The sequence below is a fragment of the Bombina bombina genome, chromosome 2, assembly GCF_027579735.1.
Source record: "Bombina bombina isolate aBomBom1 chromosome 2, aBomBom1.pri, whole genome shotgun sequence".
Lineage (NCBI taxonomy): Eukaryota > Metazoa > Chordata > Amphibia > Anura > Bombinatoridae > Bombina > Bombina bombina.
Window position 1 is genome coordinate 310,431,984 of NC_069500.1, and position 19,064 is coordinate 310,451,047.

The 19,064-nt window shown below is 37.1% G+C and overlaps 1 protein-coding gene across 1 annotated transcript; it reads right to left on the minus strand.

The window, feature by feature from the left end:
- Positions 1-16,460: 16,460 nt before the first annotated feature.
- Positions 16,461-18,668, minus strand: LOC128646930 (tigger transposable element-derived protein 1-like). The gene is made up of 3 exons (XM_053699740.1): positions 18,483-18,668; positions 17,023-17,935; positions 16,461-16,942 (listed from the first exon to the last, which is right to left on the minus strand). Exons 1-3 carry the CDS (start codon positions 18,666-18,668, stop codon positions 16,461-16,463), a joined length of 1,581 nt encoding a protein of 526 aa, XP_053555715.1.
- Positions 18,669-19,064: the final 396 nt, after the last annotated feature.

The following is a 19,064-nucleotide window of genomic DNA, read 5'->3' on the forward strand; positions in this document are numbered from 1 at the left end:
TAATCAGATAAAATTATTAGTCAGACAGCACACTGAAATATAGAATAAAAGCACAGAATATTCCACTAGTTTTGATAACTAAGTAAATAATTAAACAGAGGCGCTTATATAAATTGGAATAATATTGTAGATTAAATCTATGCTACATTAAAAAAAATGCTAGAAGCGTCTCAAATAGATTGACTTCAATCTTTTAATCTTATAATTTACTATTCATTCTTGCTCAACCTAAGTACTAAGGTTGGTTGTTTCTATCTTCTACTTATATCTTTCAGCACCCAGGGCATTGGAATATTTCTTAGCGAGAGTGCTGGCCCATATGGACTATATATATATATATATATATATATATACAGTTGCAAGAAGTATGTGAACCTTTTGGAATGATATGGATTTCTGCACAAATTGGTCATAAAATGTGATCTGATCATCATCTAAGTCACAACAATAGACAATCACAGTCTGCTTAAACTAATAACACACAAAGAATGAAATGTTGCCATGTTTTTATTGAACACACCATGTAAACATTCACAGTGCAGGTGGAAAAAGTATGTGAACCCTTGGATTTAATAACTGGTTGAACCTCCTTTGGCAGCAATAACTTCAACCAAACGTTTCCTGTAGTTGCAGATCAGACGTGCACAATGGTCAGGAGTAATTCTTGACCATTCCTCTCTACAGAACTGCTTCAGTTCAGCAATATTCTTGGGATGTCTGGTGTGAATCGCTTTCTTGAGGTCATGCCACAGCATCTCAATCGAGTTGAGGTCAGGACTCTGACTGGGCCACTTCAGAAGGCGTATTTTCTTCTGTTTAAGCCATTGTTGATTTACTTCTATGCTTTGCGTCATTGTCCTGTTGTAACACCCATCTTCTGTTGAGCTTCAGCTGGTAGACAGATGGCCGTAAGTTCTCCTGCAAAATGTCTTGATAAACTTGGGAATTCATTTTTCCTTTGATGATAGCAATCCGTCCAGGCCTTCACGCAGCAAAGCAGCCCCAAACCATGATGCCTCCACTACCATACTTCACAGTTGGGATGAGGTTTTGATGTTGGTGTGCTGTGCCTCTTTTTCGCCACAGATAGTGTTGTGTGTTTCTTCCAAACAACTCAACTTTGGTTTCATCTGTCCACAGAATATTTTGCCAGTACTGCTGTGGAACATCCAGGTGCTCTTGTGCAAACTGTAAACGTGCAGCAATGTTTTCTTTGGACAGCAGTGGCTTCCTCTGTGGTATCCTCCCATGAAATCCATTCTTGTTTAGTGTTTTACTTATTGTAGATTCGCTAACAGGGATGTTAGCATTTGCCAGTGACTTTTGTAAGTCTTTAGCTGACACTCTAGGATTCTTCTTCACCTCATTGAGCAGTCTGCGCTGTGCTCTTGCAGTCATCTTTACAGGACAGCCACTTCTAGGGAGAGTAGCAGCAGTGCTGAACTTTCTCCATTTATAGACAATTTGTCTTACCGTGGACTGATGAACAGCAAGGCTTTTGGAGATACTTTTATAACCCTTTCCAGCTTTATGCAAGTCAAGAATTCTTAATCGTAGGTCTTCTGAGAGCTCTTTTGTGCGAGGCATCATTCACATCAGGCAATGTTTCTTGTGAAAAGCAAACCCAGAACTGGTGTGTGTTTTTTATAGGGCAGGGCAGCTGTAACCAACACCTCCAATCTCATCTCATTGATTGGACTCCAGTTGGCTGACATCTCACTCCAATTAGCTCTTGGAGATGTCATTAGTCTAGGGGTTCACATACTTTTTCCACCTGCATTTTGAATGTTTACATGGTGTGTTCAATAAAAACATGGCAACATTTCATTCTTTGTGTGTTATTAATTTAAGCAGATTGTGATTGTCTATTGTTGTGACTTAGATGATGATCAGATCACATTTTATGACCAATTTGTGCAGAAATCCATATCATTCCAAAGGGTTCACATACTTTTTCTTGCAACTGTATATATATATATATATATATATATATATAAATTCATTAAAATTATGGGGGGGGAGATAAAAAACTGAAATTAAAATCCTCCATGTCTCAAAATTAAATCAATGTAAATATTTGCATAGGAAATTAGTACATCTAAGCAAGTATCCCCGCTTGCCCCCAGAAATTCTTAATATGCAATGTTTCCAATGCACAAGAGAATTGTGGGTAAGATATGCAAATTAGGTATGCAAATTCTCAGTTTTTTTGCTTCAAAATACTGTTTTAACACAGCGATCCTTTTAAACAGGAATATGACAGCAAACCAGAAATCACTCACTATACAAGCCTGTTTCGTTCTTTTTAGAACTCATCAGTAGGAGATAGATTTCTGATTGCTGCATTGGAAAAGCTATTTTCATGGTTAAACCAAAATTCATTAAAATTATGGGGGGGGAGATAAAAAACTGAAATTAAAATCCTCCATGTCTCAAAATTAAATCAATGTAAATATTTGCATAGGAAATTAGTACATCTAAGCAAGTATCCCCGCTTGCCCCCAGAAATTCTTAATATGCAATGTTTCCAATGCACAAGAGAATTGTGGGTAAGATATGCAAATTAGGTATGCAAATTCTCAGTTTTTTTGCTTCAAAATACTGTTTTAACACAGCGATCCTTTTAAACAGGAATATGACAGCAAACCAGAAATCACTCACTATACAAGCCTGTTTCGTTCTTTTTAGAACTCATCAGTAGGAGATAGATTTCTGATTGCTGCATTGGAAAAGCTATTTTCATGGTTAAACCAAAATTCATTAAAATTATGGGGGGGGAGATAAAAAACTGAAATTAAAATCCTCCATGTCTCAAAATTAAATCAATGTAAATATTTGCATAGGAAATTAGTACATCTAAGCAAGTATCCCCGCTTGCCACCAGAAATTCTTAATATGCAATGTTTCCAATGCACAAGAAAATTGTGGGTAAGATATGCAAATTAGGTATGCAAATTCTCAGTTTTTTTGCTTCAAAATACTGTTTTAACACAGCGATCCTTTTAAACAGGAATATGACAGCAAACCAGAAATCACTCACTATACAAGCCTGTTTCGTTCTTTTTAGAACTCATCAGTAGGAGATAGATTTCTGATTGCTGCATTGGAAAAGCTATTTTCATGGTTAAACCAAAATTCATTAAAATTATGGGGGGGGAGATAAAAAGCTGAAATTAAAATCCTCCATGTCTCAAAATTAAATCAATGTAAATATTTGCATAGGAAATTAGTACATCTAAGCAAGTATCCCCGCTTGCCCCCAGAAATTCTTAATATGCAATGTTTCCAATGCACAAGAGAATTGTGGGTAAGATATGCAAATTAGGTATGCAAATTCTCAGTTTTTTTGCTTCAAAATACTGTTTTAACACAGCGATCCTTTTAAACAGGAATATGACAGCAAACCAGAAATCACTCACTATACAAGCCTGTTTCGTTCTTTTTAGAACTCATCAGTAGGAGATAGATTTCTGATTGCTGCATTGGAAAAGCTATTTTCATGGTTAAACCAAAATTCATTAAAATTATGGGGGGGGGAGATAAAAAACTGAAATTAAAATCCTCCATGTCTCAAAATTAAATCAATGTAAATATTTGCATAGGAAATTAGTACATCTAAGCAAGTATCCCCGCTTGCCCCCAGAAATTCTTAATATGCAATGTTTCCAATGCACAAGAGAATTGTGGGTAAGATATGCAAATTAGGTATGCAAATTCTCAGTTTTTTTGCTTCAAAATACTGTTTTAACACAGCGATCCTTTTAAACAGGAATATGACAGCAAACCAGAAATCACTCACTATACAAGCCTGTTTCGTTCTTTTTAGAACTCATCAGTAGGAGATAGATTTCTGATTGCTGCATTGGAAAAGCTATTTTCATGGTTAAACCAAAATTCATTAAAATTATGGGGGGGGAGATAAAAAACTGAAATTAAAATCCTCCATGTCACAAAATTAAATCAATGTAAATATTTGCATAGGAAATTAGTACATCTAAGCAAGTATCCCCGCTTGCCCCCAGAAATTCTTAATATGCAATGTTTCCAATGCACAAGAAAATTGTGGGTAAGATATGCAAATTAGGTATGCAAATTCTCAGTTTTTTTGCTTCAAAATACTGTTTTAACACAGCGATCCTTTTAAACAGGAATATGACAGCAAACCAGAAATCACTCACTATACAAGCCTGTTTCGTTCTTTTTAGAACTCATCAGTAGGAGATAGATTTCTGATTGCTGCATTGGAAAAGCTATTTTCATGGTTAAACCAAAATTCATTAAAATTATGGGGGGGGAGATAAAAAACTGAAATTAAAATCCTCCATGTCTCAAAATTAAATCAATGTAAATATTTGCATAGGAAATTAGTACATCTAAGCAAGTATCCCCGCTTGCCCCCAGAAATTCTTAATATGCAATGTTTCCAATGCACAAGAGAATTGTGGGTAAGATATGCAAATTAGGTATGCAAATTCTCAGTTTTTTTGCTTCAAAATACTGTTTTAACACAGCGATCCTTTTAAACAGGAATATGACAGCAAACCAGAAATCACTCACTATACAAGCCTGTTTCGTTCTTTTTAGAACTCATCAGTAGGAGATAGATTTCTGATTGCTGCATTGGAAAAGCTATTTTCATGGTTAAACCAAAATTCATTAAAATTATGGGGGGGGAGATAAAAAACTGAAATTAAAATCCTCCATGTCTCAAAATTAAATCAATGTAAATATTTGCATAGGAAATTAGTACATCTAAGCAAGTATCCCCGCTTGCCCCCAGAAATTCTTAATATGCAATGTTTCCAAAGCACAAGAGAATTGTGGGTAAGATATGCAAATTAGGTATGCAAATTCTCAGTTTTTTTGCTTCAAAATACTGTTTTAACACAGCGATCCTTTTAAACAGGAATATGACAGCAAACCAGAAATCACTCACTATACAAGCCTGTTTCGTTCTTTTTAGAACTCATCAGTAGGAGATAGATTTCTGATTGCTGCATTGGAAAAGCTATTTTCATGGTTAAACCAAAATTCATTAAAATTATGGGGGGGGAGATAAAAAACTGAAATTAAAATCCTCCATGTCTCAAAATTAAATCAATGTAAATATTTGCATAGGAAATTAGTACATCTAAGCAAGTATCCCCGCTTGCCCCCAGAAATTCTTAATATGCAATGTTTCCAATGCACAAGAGAATTGTGGGTAAGATATGCAAATTAGGTATGCAAATTCTCAGTTTTTTTGCTTCAAAATACTGGGGGCAAGCGGGGATACTTGCTTAGATGTACTAATTTCCTATGCAAATATTTACATTGATTTAATTTTGAGACATGGAGGATTTTAATTTCAGTTTTTTATCTCCCCCCCCATAATTTTAATGAATTTTGGTTTAACCATGAAAATAGCTTTTCCAATGCAGCAATCAGAAATCTATCTCCTACTGATGAGTTCTAAAAAGAACGAAACAGGCTTGTATAGTGAGTGATTTCTGGTTTGCTGTCATATTCCTGTTTAAAAGGATCGCTGTGTTAAAACAGTATTTTGAAGCAAAAAAACTGAGAATTTGCATACCTAATTTGCATATCTTACCCACAATTCTCTTGTGCATTGGAAACATTGCATATTAAGAATTTCTGGGGGCAAGCGGGGATACTTGCTTAGATGTACTAATTTCCTATGCAAATATTTACATTGATTTAATTTTGAGACATGGAGGATTTTAATTTCAGTTTTTTATCTCCCCCCCCATAATTTTAATGAATTTTGGTTTAACCATGAAAATAGCTTTTCCAATGCAGCAATCAGAAATCTATCTCCTACTGATGAGTTCTAAAAAGAACGAAACAGGCTTGTATAGTGAGTGATTTCTGGTTTGCTGTCATATTCCTGTTTAAAAGGATCGCTGTGTTAAAACAGTATTTTGAAGCAAAAAAACTGAGAATTTGCATACCTAATTTGCATATCTTACCCACAATTCTCTTGTGCATTGGAAACATTGCATATTAAGAATTTCTGGGGGCAAGCGGGGATACTTGCTTAGATGTACTAATTTCCTATGCAAATATTTACATTGATTTATATATATATATATATATATATATATATATATATATATATATGAATATCTTTTTAAAATAAATAGAACATTTCTTTACATACGGCAGGGAGAGTCCACGACTTCATTCCTTACTGTTGGGAAATACAACACCTGGCCACCAGGAGGAGGCAAAGACACACCAGCCAAAGGCTTAAATATCCCTCCCACTTCCCCTATCCCCCCCAGTCATTATTTGCCTTTCGTCGCTAGAGGAGGATGGCAGAGAAGTGTCAGAAGATTCTGATAGTCTTTAATGGGTATGTTCCCTTCAAGAGAGGACTGGAGTTTTAAGTAATCATATAAACCTCTCAGTGAGAGTATTTATGAAAGTTAGAGTCTGGAGATGCAGGGGAAGTTTTTCTGCGAAGCCATCCAGACTGTCTATCTAACAACTCTTTGTGGTGTCATAAAACCAGAGAATTTATCCCTAGAGTGTTCAAGTAGTTAATTCTTAAATTTACAAACATATTTTAAAATATAGACTAGGCCTCTGGCCTATTCTTTGTCTAAGAAGGACACTCCCATATAGCCTTTTGATTGGTGTATGGTAGGACACACCTTAAGTGAATTAAGTATACAATGGGAGCCAACAGTTAGTATACACACTTTTTTATCTTCCTCACCTCCTGGAAGCAACTGATGAGAGAGAGAGAGCATTGGAGGACTGAACTGGCTGATTATATTAGCATTCTTATACATTTACTTTGGGATAAATTCTCTTGTTCACTATGTTTAGTTAATATTGCTTAATCTGGGTTTGTTTAAAATAGAGTTGCCCCATATAATTTGGACTGTAATTTATGTTTGTAGCTCTTGGTATTTCTTGAGACTTGTTTTATATTTTGTAGCCTATAGATAATTGTTAATCTTCATACCTATATTATTTGTCTTCCAATAAAATAATTTTAAAAAGTGGACAACCCCTTTGGTTTTATATTCTGGTACTAATTACCACCACATTTTGGTGACCACGAAGGGACTCAAACCCTCAATCTTCTGCATATACGGTCATAGATAGATTAGGGGCTGCAGTATACCTGATTGACCATGCAGAAAAAGGAGAAGTCTGGCTGCATGCAAGTCAATTAAAACAATTTAAAAAAGACAAGGTTAGGGACCCAGCAAACAACATGCCTTAGTAAGTATACATACACCCTAAGACCTAGAAAATCATAATAGTTAGGTCAGGAAAATAAAATGGGTGTAAGTTAAAGGCAGCAAATGATAATTCATTTTGGGAAATTGAGTATGTGGGTAGCAAAAAAAAAAAAAAAAAAAAAAAATGAAGAGGGATGAAAATGATTTTAATAGTCATACCATAAAGTTCCTATAACGATCTATACATTTCCTGTTTTCTATGCCTTATGTTTATATGCTAACTATATTTTGGTCCTGTTTTGTGTTTTGTGTTTTTATCTTCTCTCTCTTTCACCCAGGGAAATACAGAAGAAATAAGAAGAGAATGAGAAAAATATATTTCCCCATTCACTAATTACAAATTATTAGTTTATTCACAGGCTCGTCAGAAGATTGAGTTCAGAAGAAATGAAACCTAGCCAAGGAGGATGGTGTCTTTTTCTGGCACAACTGATGAGTATAAACTGTATCGGAATGGGAAGAGGGAGACCACCAATTAGACCAGAGGATACAGCATATAAGGGACTTATTTTAAAAGGAATAGAGGATAGATATATACAGGCAGATAGATTTATTTGGCCGAGGGAGTTAAAAGTAAAAGAAATTGGTGACTTACATTTGAATATCATGTTGCCAAATGATAGTATGGGGTTAGCTCTTAGGGCACCAATAAATGTGACCAAGGGACAAGAATGAAACTGGGTGGTTAGAAATGGGCAGGTAACAGCTAATGGAATATTTATAGATCGTGTGAAATTGACTTCAACCTCCCAAGGATACTATAAACATATTAATATCATAGTAAGCAACATATCTTTAAATGAGGGTGGTGAATGGGAGGTTGCCACTATAGCTTCACATCCCAATAAAGAATTGAAATGCAATCTTAACACTGGAGAGGGGTGTGTATTAACAGTAGATGAGGTAACACTTTCAGTACAGAAAAGGGAAAATTGTAAAGATCAGATAAGAATTCCATGGCCAAAAAGGGGAATCATTGTAGTCCCTACACATGAAACTGTGGTACAAGGTGTAGGATGGACATATTACCCCATAATGTTAGATTTTAATTATTTCATTATTCCTTTAAGGTGCTCAAGACATCAGCGCGAATGGTTCAAAGGAAGGACACAGGAGATTATTGATGAGTGGACAGAAACAAAGAGAAGGGACAAGCGAGATACCATAGCAACAATTTTGGGAGGAGTCGGAACCGGATTAGGTGTGTGAAACTCAGCTGATATCATAGGACTTAATAGCAGAATTAACTCTCTGACAGATGGTTTTGGCCATGCCATGAAAACAGGTGGAGTAGCCGACTCACTTATTGTAGAGAAGTTGGGAGACAATGTAGATGACATACACACCATTGCCCACAATTTATAACTAGTGGAGGAGAACATTGCCGACATCTCAAACAGCATTACAAATTAAGAAATAGGAGCTGCCATCTTTTGCTCCATGACCGGGAATAAACTATTATCTGATCTGAAGGATACTATAAATGATATAAAAGGAAACAAGTGGACAGAAAAACTTAATGCAACTAAGATCATAGCAACATTAAGGAAAAAAGGTGTGATAGTTACAGAGGACAATTTAAAGCATGCATACATTGAGGGACCAGGACAATGGCTACCGGAAGAATCTGAATCTGGGAGAGTAGGACTAATCCTAGCAATTCCACGTTGGGAAGGAGAAGCGGAACCATTGAATTTTGTGCATAGTATTGGTACTTTTAGCCAAAGCACCTACCAGCAACATTTTCCTTCAAAAAAATTGGCAACTATTACAGAAGTAGTAATTGATGAAGGCTGTTGCAAGAAAGTTCAACATCGATGGCTATGTACCTGCACCTGGGAAACTAGAGACATTGAGAATGGATGGGTGCAGTTTACAAAAGCTGAGCTGGTACGCGAGGTCATTCATATTGGAGATATGGCCTGTTTCATAGGCCATAAGGAGTACAAAACATCAGATGAGACATGCCCAGTGGAAGAAGGGACATGTGTTAGAGTAACAACACCCCTCCATGTTGGAACACATACTGTCTTTCCATCAGGAAACCTCACTACTGACTGCATGAATTTTACTGAGGACACTGTCTGGGAGAATTGGACTTTGAAGCTTTTCCCTCCTATTCCTAAGCTCACTTTGCAGTTACATGAACTAGTACAACGTACTAAACAGCAGCTACGCCCCATCAGCAATTTGCTTGAGCAACAAAATAATGAACTTGAAAAAACTAAAGAAGAAGTTATCCATCCATGGTGGGGAGTACTCACTGATGTAGAAACACACCCGATAATGAGAACTCTCTCCTTAATGCTTATGTTTATCCAAGTTATAACAACAGCTGTGATACTGTATTTTTGTGTGATATTAAAGAAGATGAAGAGGAAGCTGAAAGCAAGGAACCAAAATAACTTTATTTAAGTGTTATTCTTGTTGTTCAGGCACGACTGCATACTCTTCTAATAAAGTTTACCCATAAATTCACACACAATCACATACACATCCCTCATCAGGTAAGTATGCTTTGCCAAACCCACCGTCATGCACCCACATTTCTCTCTATCTTCTGATAATTTGTTTTTCTGACTTGTATTAATTTGTTTGGATTGTGTTGGGAGTAATAGTTAGTTTTTATTATTAATTGTATAACATTTAGGTTAGCAGTTGACAGTCCTAGGAAAGTACAGAAGAGCTCAAGTCGCCAAGGGATTTATTCCGGAGGGACGGTGGGTTGAATTTTTCCTATAAGGTTTTCGCTCCCACTGGGTTCTTCTGTATTAATGGGTATAAATAGAAAACGGGGCAACATAGGAGAAATTAAAGTGGGGGAATGTGGTGTCATAAAACCAGAGAATTTATCCCTAGAGTGTTCAAGTAGTTAATTCTTAAATTTACAAACATATTTTAAAATATAGACTAGGCCTCTGGCCTAGTCTTTGTCTAAGAAGGACACTCCCATATAGCCTTTTGATTGGTGTATGGTAGGACACACCTTAAGTGAATTAAGTATACAATGGGAGCCAACAGTTAGTATACACACTTTTTTATCTTCCTCACCTCCTGGAAGCAACTGATGAGAGAGAGAGAGAGCATTGGAGGACTGAACTGGCTGAGTATATTAGCATTCTTATACATTTACTTTGGGATAAATTCTCTTGTTCACTATGTTTAGTTAATATTGCTTAATCTGGGTTTGTTTAAAATAGAGTTGCCCCATATAATTTGGACTGTAATTTATGTTTGTAGCTCTTGGTATTTCTTGAGACTTGTTTTATATTTTGTAGCCTATAGATAAGTGTTAATCTTCATACCTATATTATTTGTCTTCCAATAAAATAATTTTAAAAAGTGGACAACCCCTTTGGTTTTATATTCTGGTACTAATTACCACCACACTCTTGAGCAATCAGTGTTAACAAGTTACACTGCTTGCTTTTCCACACTCAGGTCCCTGTCAAAGCATTGTTACAAGGCTGTCAAACTTGAGAGGCTGTATCTGTTGCACAGCACGGATCTTGGAGGGTAAGTCTGTGTTATTTTCATATAGCAGGGACGCCTTATATAGGGTCACAGTGTGACTCCTCTATACCTCAGTAGGATCGAGGGTTAATATCTCCTCCGAGGGAGTTTATTGGGAACAGTTTGGGAAGTTTATATACTGCTTTAACATTTGTGAAGATGTTTTCAGGGCTCATTTAGACAGTGTACTTTGGGCTGAAACAGGCAGTTTTCACTTTCACTTTTGTGAGTTGCGCAGCTCCTAATAGCTTTGCAAACTTTTTCATAGCAGGGGAGGTCCTGCCTTGTGCACAATGTGACTGGGTGCGGCTTCATTCACTTCCTTATGATCCTGCTGCAGACAGCACTCCTAAGGAGCATTTCTTGATATCTTGTCTGGGCCTAGGAGGGGGTGAGTGCCCCAGTCATTGGTTTTGAAAAGGTGGTTTCTATATTTAAATCGTTTATTTTTGTATTGTTTTTCTCTTTCTACTGTGGGATTACATACCTACTATGGAGGACTCTGATAATACGTTAGAAGGTTCCACTCCTTCTATAATAATTAATAATACTTGCTTATATTATGAGGCGGCAGTGTTTTGCCTGGGTACTGTTTTAAAGTCTAAGAAGGGAGCTAAGTTTGCTATTATTATATTCAGTGGTGTCCGCAGCTCTGAGTGCCCTACCTATCTCTGGGAAAAGTAAGAGAAATGTTAAACACAGTTCTCCTGTTTTAGATTAATCTAATTTCCAATCGGATCTAGCTTGTATGTCCCAGCTATCCGAGGATGAGCTAACCTCTGTGGCATCAGAGGGTGAACTTTAGGAGTCAGAGACTTCTATTACTAAATCTCCTCTGGTGGAGGAACCCTCCTTTAGATTTAAGATTGAACATCTGCGTTTTTTACTGAAGGAGGTCCTGTCTGTTAGAGGTTCCAGAGGCTAAGCTTCCTGAGGAACCTAAGATCCCGAAATTAGATAGGGTTTATAAAGACAGGAAGATCCCACAAACTTTTCCGGTCCCAGTTTGTATGGTGAACATTATTAGTAACGAATGGGAAAGAATTGGAACATCCTTTTCTCCCTCGGCTACTTTTAAAAAATTGTTCCCAGTCCCTGACTCTCAATTAGAGCTGTGGGGCTCCATCCCTAAGGTGGATGGCACCCTTTTGACGCTATCTAAGCGTACTACTATCCCTCTTAGAGAACCTATGGATAAGAAGTTGGAAACTTACCTAAGGAGAATGTTCCAACACGCGGGATTTTTGTTTCAACCGGTGGCAGCGGTGGCCGGGGTCACCACCTACTGGTGTGACTCCCTGTCAGAACTGGTGAAATCTCCACTCGAGGATATTCAGGAGAGAATTAAAGCTTTAAGAATAGCTAACTCTTTCATATGTGATGCGAATATGCATATTATTCACCTGAATGCTAAGGCTTCAGGTTTTGTGGTCCTAGCCTGCAGGGTTGAAGTCTTGGTCTGTGGATATGACTTCTAAATCCAGACTCCTTTCTCTTCCTTTCAAAGGGAATATCTTTTTTGGACCAGGTCTGGACTCCATCATCTCTACGGTTACTGGAGGGAAAGGTGCCTTCTTACCTCAGGATAAGGAGAACAGACCTAAGGGATGGCAGTCCTCTAAGTTTCGCTCCTTTCGTTCAGACAAATCCCAACAATCTCAATCTTTATCCAAACCAGAGCAGCCCAAAAGCACTTGGAAGCCTGCTCAGTCCTGGAACAAGACCAAATAGACAAAGAAGCCCGCCAATAACAAATTGACAGGAAGGGGCAGCCCCCGATCTGGGATCAGATCGAGTAAGGGCAAATTGTCATTTTTTTCTGACGCTTGGTTTCAGGATGTTCAGGATCCTTGGGTTCTGGAGGTCGTATCTCAGGGATACCGGATAGGATTCAAATTTCGTCTGCCCAGGGCAGATTCCTACTCTCCAGACTGTCTACAAGGCCAGAGAAGAGAACAGCCTTTTTAGATTGCGTACAGGATCTAGTCTCCTTAGGAGTAATCATCCCGGTACCTGCATCAGAAAGAGGTCTGGAGTTCTATTTAATCCTCTTTGTGGTTCCCAAAAAGGAGGGACATTTTTGTTCAATTTTGGACTTGTAGGGCCTAAACAAGTTTCTAGGTGTCTTCTCCTATAAGATGGAGACAATAAGATCAATACTTCCCCTGGCTCAGGAAGGACAGTTTATGATTGCCATAGATCTGAAGGATGTATACCTTCATGTTCCGATCCACAGGGAACATTTCCAGTTCCTGATGTTTGCCTTTCTGGATCAACACTTCCAGTTCATAGCACTTCCATTTGGCTTAGATACTGCTCCAAGGATATTTACGAAGGTTCTGGGGGCTCTTCTAGCGGTTGCCAGAACCTGAGATATAGTAGTAGCTCCTTACCTGGACGATATCTTGGTACAGGCACCATATTTTCGTCTAGCATAGATCACTCAGAATTTCTTCTAAGTCTTCTTCGGTCATTTGGATGGAAGATAAACTTGGAAAAGAGTTCTCATATTCCAAATACCAGAGTGAAGTTCCTGGGCACAGTTATAGACTTAGTGTCCATGAAGATCTTTCTAACATATTAGAGACATTGCAAGCTAACAACAGCTTGTCTTGCCCTCCAGGCCTCCTTGAAACCTTTGGTGGCCCAGTATATGGAGGTGATTGGACTCATGGTGTCTTGTATGGACATCATTCCCTTTGCCAGATTCCATCTCAGACCTTTACAGATATGCATGCTTAGACAATGGAACGGCAACCATTCCGATCTGTCATAACAGCTAGTACTGGACAGTCTGTCGAGAGACTCACTCTCTTGGTGGCTCTGTTAATATCACCTGTCCCAAGGCTTCTTGAGACCGTCCTGGGAGATTATGACTACGGATGCCAGTCTATCTGGCTGAGGAGCCATTTGGGGTGCCAGGAAGGCATAGGGGCTGTGGACTCAGGTTACTTTCCTGGCAGGAAAGTTATTCTTTTGTTTAGGCGGCTCCCTTTTTGTTTTTCTTCTGGCACCTTTATACCTGATGTTTCCCCTACTTTTCCTCTTTCCCTCGGCCGAATGACTGGGGGGATAGGGGAAGTGGGAGGGATATTTAAGCCTTTGGCTGGGGTGTCTTTGTCTCCTCCTTGTGGCCAGCTGTTGTATTTCCTAACAATAAGGAATTAAGTCATGGACTCTCCCTGCCAGAAAAGAAAGGAATTTATCTGGTAAGCATACATTTTGTTTTTCTTCTATATGAAGAACATTGGAATGTAAAATATGCATAATTTGTGTCGGGTGTAGCGCACTTGGTTAAACGCAGTCAGATTAGCACACAAGCGATAAGGTTTTTTTTTTTTGGAAATTTCGGCTCCATTGAAGTCAATTGAGTGAAGAGGTTAATGCAGTTGAAGTAAAAAAAAATAATTAAATATGTAATACGCTAAATACCACTCCACTACTCCAATTGTAATCTATCCCTTAGTATGCATAGAGAGTAGATTATTAAAGAAAGCTAATCATTTTATTTTTGTTTAAGGTATAAATAAAAACATGCCTCAGACAAACAGAATAAATAGTTAACTTAAAATGTCTCAGACAGTCCACAAAATATTCGGAATTATAAATCTACAGATTAATCTTTTTAGTAATAATCCAGATAAGAGAAGATACGTTATCTTCAAAGTTTACATGATCAGTGATATCATAGATGATGAAATGTATTATGAATTATACAATGTCATCACTGATGTCATCATTGACGTAAATTCTAAATTACTTGGATGTGCTTAAATGCCATAAGCACATTAGTCCATGTATTTTGTAGCTTTTGTAAATTTGAGTTTGAATGTAAATGTCAGCTGTAATGTACAATGTTCACTTTTATTTAGATTATGATCAATGTGAATATCTGATTTTCTATTTTCATTTTCCTTGTATCAGTACATTTCCATTCTTCCACCTAAAGATGATTTCATCCCAATTAAAATGTGCTCCCAATGCCCTTTGTCTAAGAATGACATAAATTTATGTCTACAGAAAGAGCTTAACAATATGGTAACAGTCACAAAACATAACATAAAAGTATTCTCCAGGGCAATGAGATAATGAGATAATGAAAGCCAACACTTATGAAATTCAAAGTTATATTTTTCTGGGATTAAGACAGAAGGATCAGACAGTGGCTTGCATGTATTAACTTTTAGATGGAAAAGGGAGAAAACCATCTTAAAACTATGGTCTTTGTGAAAATAACAAGTTATGTTTCAAAACAATAGCTGCAAAATTCTCTTCCACAGAAAAGACTATCGCTATAGATATATAGGTATAGATACATTCAAATTACAGATAGGTAGAGAAATAAATATTTAATAATAAAAAACTCTTTTTTTATATGTAAAGAACATAGGAATATAAAATATATGCATTGCACTTTGGGCCAGATGAGTGGTGCGCAAAATTGCACTTTCGCAAGATTGACTTTTGCGCCCCACTCAGTAATATCAGCACACGCAAATGTGCACTGGTATTACAGGTTAAGCGCAATGGGAACGCAACCTTGAGTTTGCATTGCATGGAAGCTTTGCACGCGTACATAGGCTCCAATGGGAGCCTCGTTCTGATGCTAATAGACACAGTGCAGAACCTTGCACAACGAAGGGGGTGTCACGCAGCGTTAGGCAGCATATTTAAAATATATATGTATATGAATATATACATATATATTTATGTGTTTATATGTGTATCCCCTCATTTTAACCCCTTAAAACTGCTTTGTGCAGTTATTGTTTTTAAAAATAAAGATGCTCATATTTTTATTTTTTATTAAGGAACAATACACCTTATTTGGGGGACAATTCTGGGACATTTTTTCATTAACCAGGGATCTGATCTCTGGTTAATGAATTTGAGCGCAAAGTGCTAGTGCGAGCTCCACTTGTAATCTTGCCCTTTGTGTTTCGCACTTTAGGTCAAATGCGGTGTCAGGTTAGTACACATGAAGAATTAGTCATCTTAAAGCATGTTCTTGAAATATTAAATATAAAATATTTAAAAATATAAATAATAATTATGAAAAATTATTATAGATACTGTAAACAAATTCTAAATAATGCATAGAATATATACTGTATATACAGGCATACCCCACATTTACGTACACAATGTTACCAGAGCATGTAAGTACTTAAAGGGAAGCAATACTTTTTTTTTTCACTTCTCAATGCATGTACTGCATTATAATAGTCTTATAGGCATAACTTATATAAATAATACATTTATAACTAAAATAAACACAATACTGTAAGGTTAGGGCAAAAGAAAATATTTATTGCAAAATAAACCCAATATTTTCTAAGCTTGGGATCAGCTTAGAGCAACAGAACATATTTATTGCAAAATACAGTACAGAGTACAGGTAAACACTATTTTCTAAGCTTAATAGAAAATATACATGTATTGGCATATTTTTTCCCAGGCCCTTAGGGCAACAGAACATATTTACTGTATTGCAAAATAAACACAACATTTTCTAAGCTTAGGATCAGCTTAGGGCAACAGAACATGCAGTATTTACTGTATTGCAAAATAAATAAAATATTTTCTAAGCTTAGGATCAGCTATGATTATTTATTCTAGTAAGGATGAAGTCATACTGGTATCTTCTGTTTCACAAGTCAACTCTTCAAAGGCGATACGCTTTTTTGCTGATTAATTGGGTGTACTACAAGTAGCAATAAGAGAAGGAGCAGGACTGGGTGGTGATGTCAGAGCTGGAAATGGGCTGTCAGTTGATGTTGATGATCTGGGATCCAAATGACTGTCGATGATGATGATCTCTGTGCTGATGGAAAAGTAAGTCTCTATGGAGGTTTGAAGTGTAGCTCTCTTCTTTTCTCTGTAGATTTCTTTGTAACAGGAATAAGCCCCTGAAATGTTACCATTGACTGTGGAGCTTCTTTCAAAGTCCCTATCATGCTTTTCAAAAAGAGCCATGGCACTATCAAGATGACGGAAAGCTTGAAAGAGAATTTTTGAAGTTAAGCCTTCAGGCTGTTCAATGGTCTCAACCCCTTTTTGCACATCTTCTTCTTCTTCTCTCTCCTCTTCAAGTTCTAGAAGATCTTCATTGCTAAGGGGCTCAGTATTGGACGCAAGCAGTTCAGCAACATCTTCTGGCTCTACTTCCAGCTCTTACTGCCTTGCCATGTCTACAATATTTTCAGTAACATTAGCTACAGAATCATCAATGCCTTCGGAATCATCAGCTAACTGTGGGCATAATTTTTCCAGGCCCTTTTCATTGTGGTATCCTTTATGTCATTCCAAGCATCTCTTACAGTTTTAATGCAATCCCAGATGTTGTAGCTTTTCCGGAATTTTGATAGGACTTTTTGCCCTGCACCTTCTTCTTTGTCTATTGCTGCAATACACTTACTGAATGTTCTTTTTAAGTAGTTTAACTTGAAGGCGGCTATGACACATTGATCCATGGGCTGCAGTAATGAGGTGGTATTTGGTCTTAGGAATTCCACTCTAATGTTAGGGTTGAGCTCATCTAGCGTTCGAGGGTGTCCAGGGGCATTATCAACAAGCAGCAAAATGTTGAAAGGGATATTATTGTCCTTGCAATAAGCTTTCACCTCTGGAACAAAGCAGGTGTCAAACCAATTCTCAAAAAGGGCTGCAGTTACCCATGCTTTTTTATTAGCCCTCCAATGCACTGGAAGTCTAATTTTAACGTAGTTCTTCAAAGCTCTTGGATTTTGAAAACAGTAAATTAGCAAAGGCTTTAGCTTTAAGGTACCAGAAGCATTGCCACCTAACAGAAGGGTTATTCTATCTTTAGCTGGCTTGTAGCCTGGCATTGATTTTTCCTGTCTTGCAATGAAGGTTCTTGCAGGCATCTTCTTCCAGAATAGACCCGCCTCATTCACATTAAAAATTTGATCCATGGAGTAGCCTCCATCTTCAATAATTTTTGCAAAATCACTTGGATAGCTTTCTGCAGCCTCAATATCTGCAGCAGCTGCCTCTCTTTGTACTTTGATGTTCTGTAGATTAGACCTCTTCTTAAACCTATCAAACCATCCACGGCTTGCAACAAATTCAGCATCCTTTGCTGCTTCACCTTTCTTAGCCTTCAGGTCATTGAATAAGCTTAAGGCTTTACTTTGTATAATTGCCTGGTTTACAGGAACATGGCGTGTTGTCTGATTTTCTATCCAAAGTATTAGGAGCCTCCATGTCTGCAACAATACTATCCCTTTTTCGAATTGTTGTGGTGTTAACAGGTGTAGCACTTTTAACTTCTGCAACAATTTTTTCTCTGTTCTTCATGACTGTGTTAACTGTGGTCCTAGTGAAGCCTAGCGTTCAGCCTATTTCAGCTTGAATTACACCTTCATCATACAATCTAATAATTTTAAGCTTCATATCCAAGGTAATAGATTTATGGCATTTCTTTTTATCTGCCATTATTGCAAAGCTCCAACAATCAGTCAGCTCTAGTTAAAGGTACATTTGTACTGTGCGCCAAGCGTGATATAATCAGTACTGTACATGTACTGTATATATGTTCCCCAAAGTTCTATGTACAGTGCAGTATTATTGCAGGAATAAAAGACCAATTTGGGTGCAGGAATCTTGTATACAGTGTACTGTACTCACGATTCACTTTTTAACTGCAATGTCGTTAGTGCTCGGCTTCTAGACAGTGAGCGGAAACCCCACCTCTTCACGGTGCGCAGCAACATCTTCCTGGCGCGTGGCAACCTCTTCCTGGCCGTGTAGGACCATAGAGACTAACTGTTCATGTGCGCCGGCACCGGTTTTTGTCCATTCTCGCGAGTGTCCGTAAAGAGAGGGTCCATAATAGGTATGTACGTACTTGCGAGTGTCTGTAAAGTGAAGGTCCATAAAGCAGGGTATGCCTGTATATATATATATATATATATATATATATATATAATTCTTCATGTGCACTAACCCGACACCCTGTTAGACCTAAACTGCAAAACAAGAAGCATGTTAAGTATATTTTACATTCTTTCAGAATTTTTTTACATTTTTATTATCAAATATATATTTCTATATATATCTGATAAGCTTAATGTAAAAAATATATCTATACCTATATGTCAACAGGAATAGATATATAGATATAGGTATATATATATGGATATATATAGTAATATATATTTACAATAAAAATAAAAAAAATCTTCATGTGAAGATGTGAAATATGTACAGTAAATATACAGTAAAACATACACACACACATATATATGTATATATATATATATATATATGTCT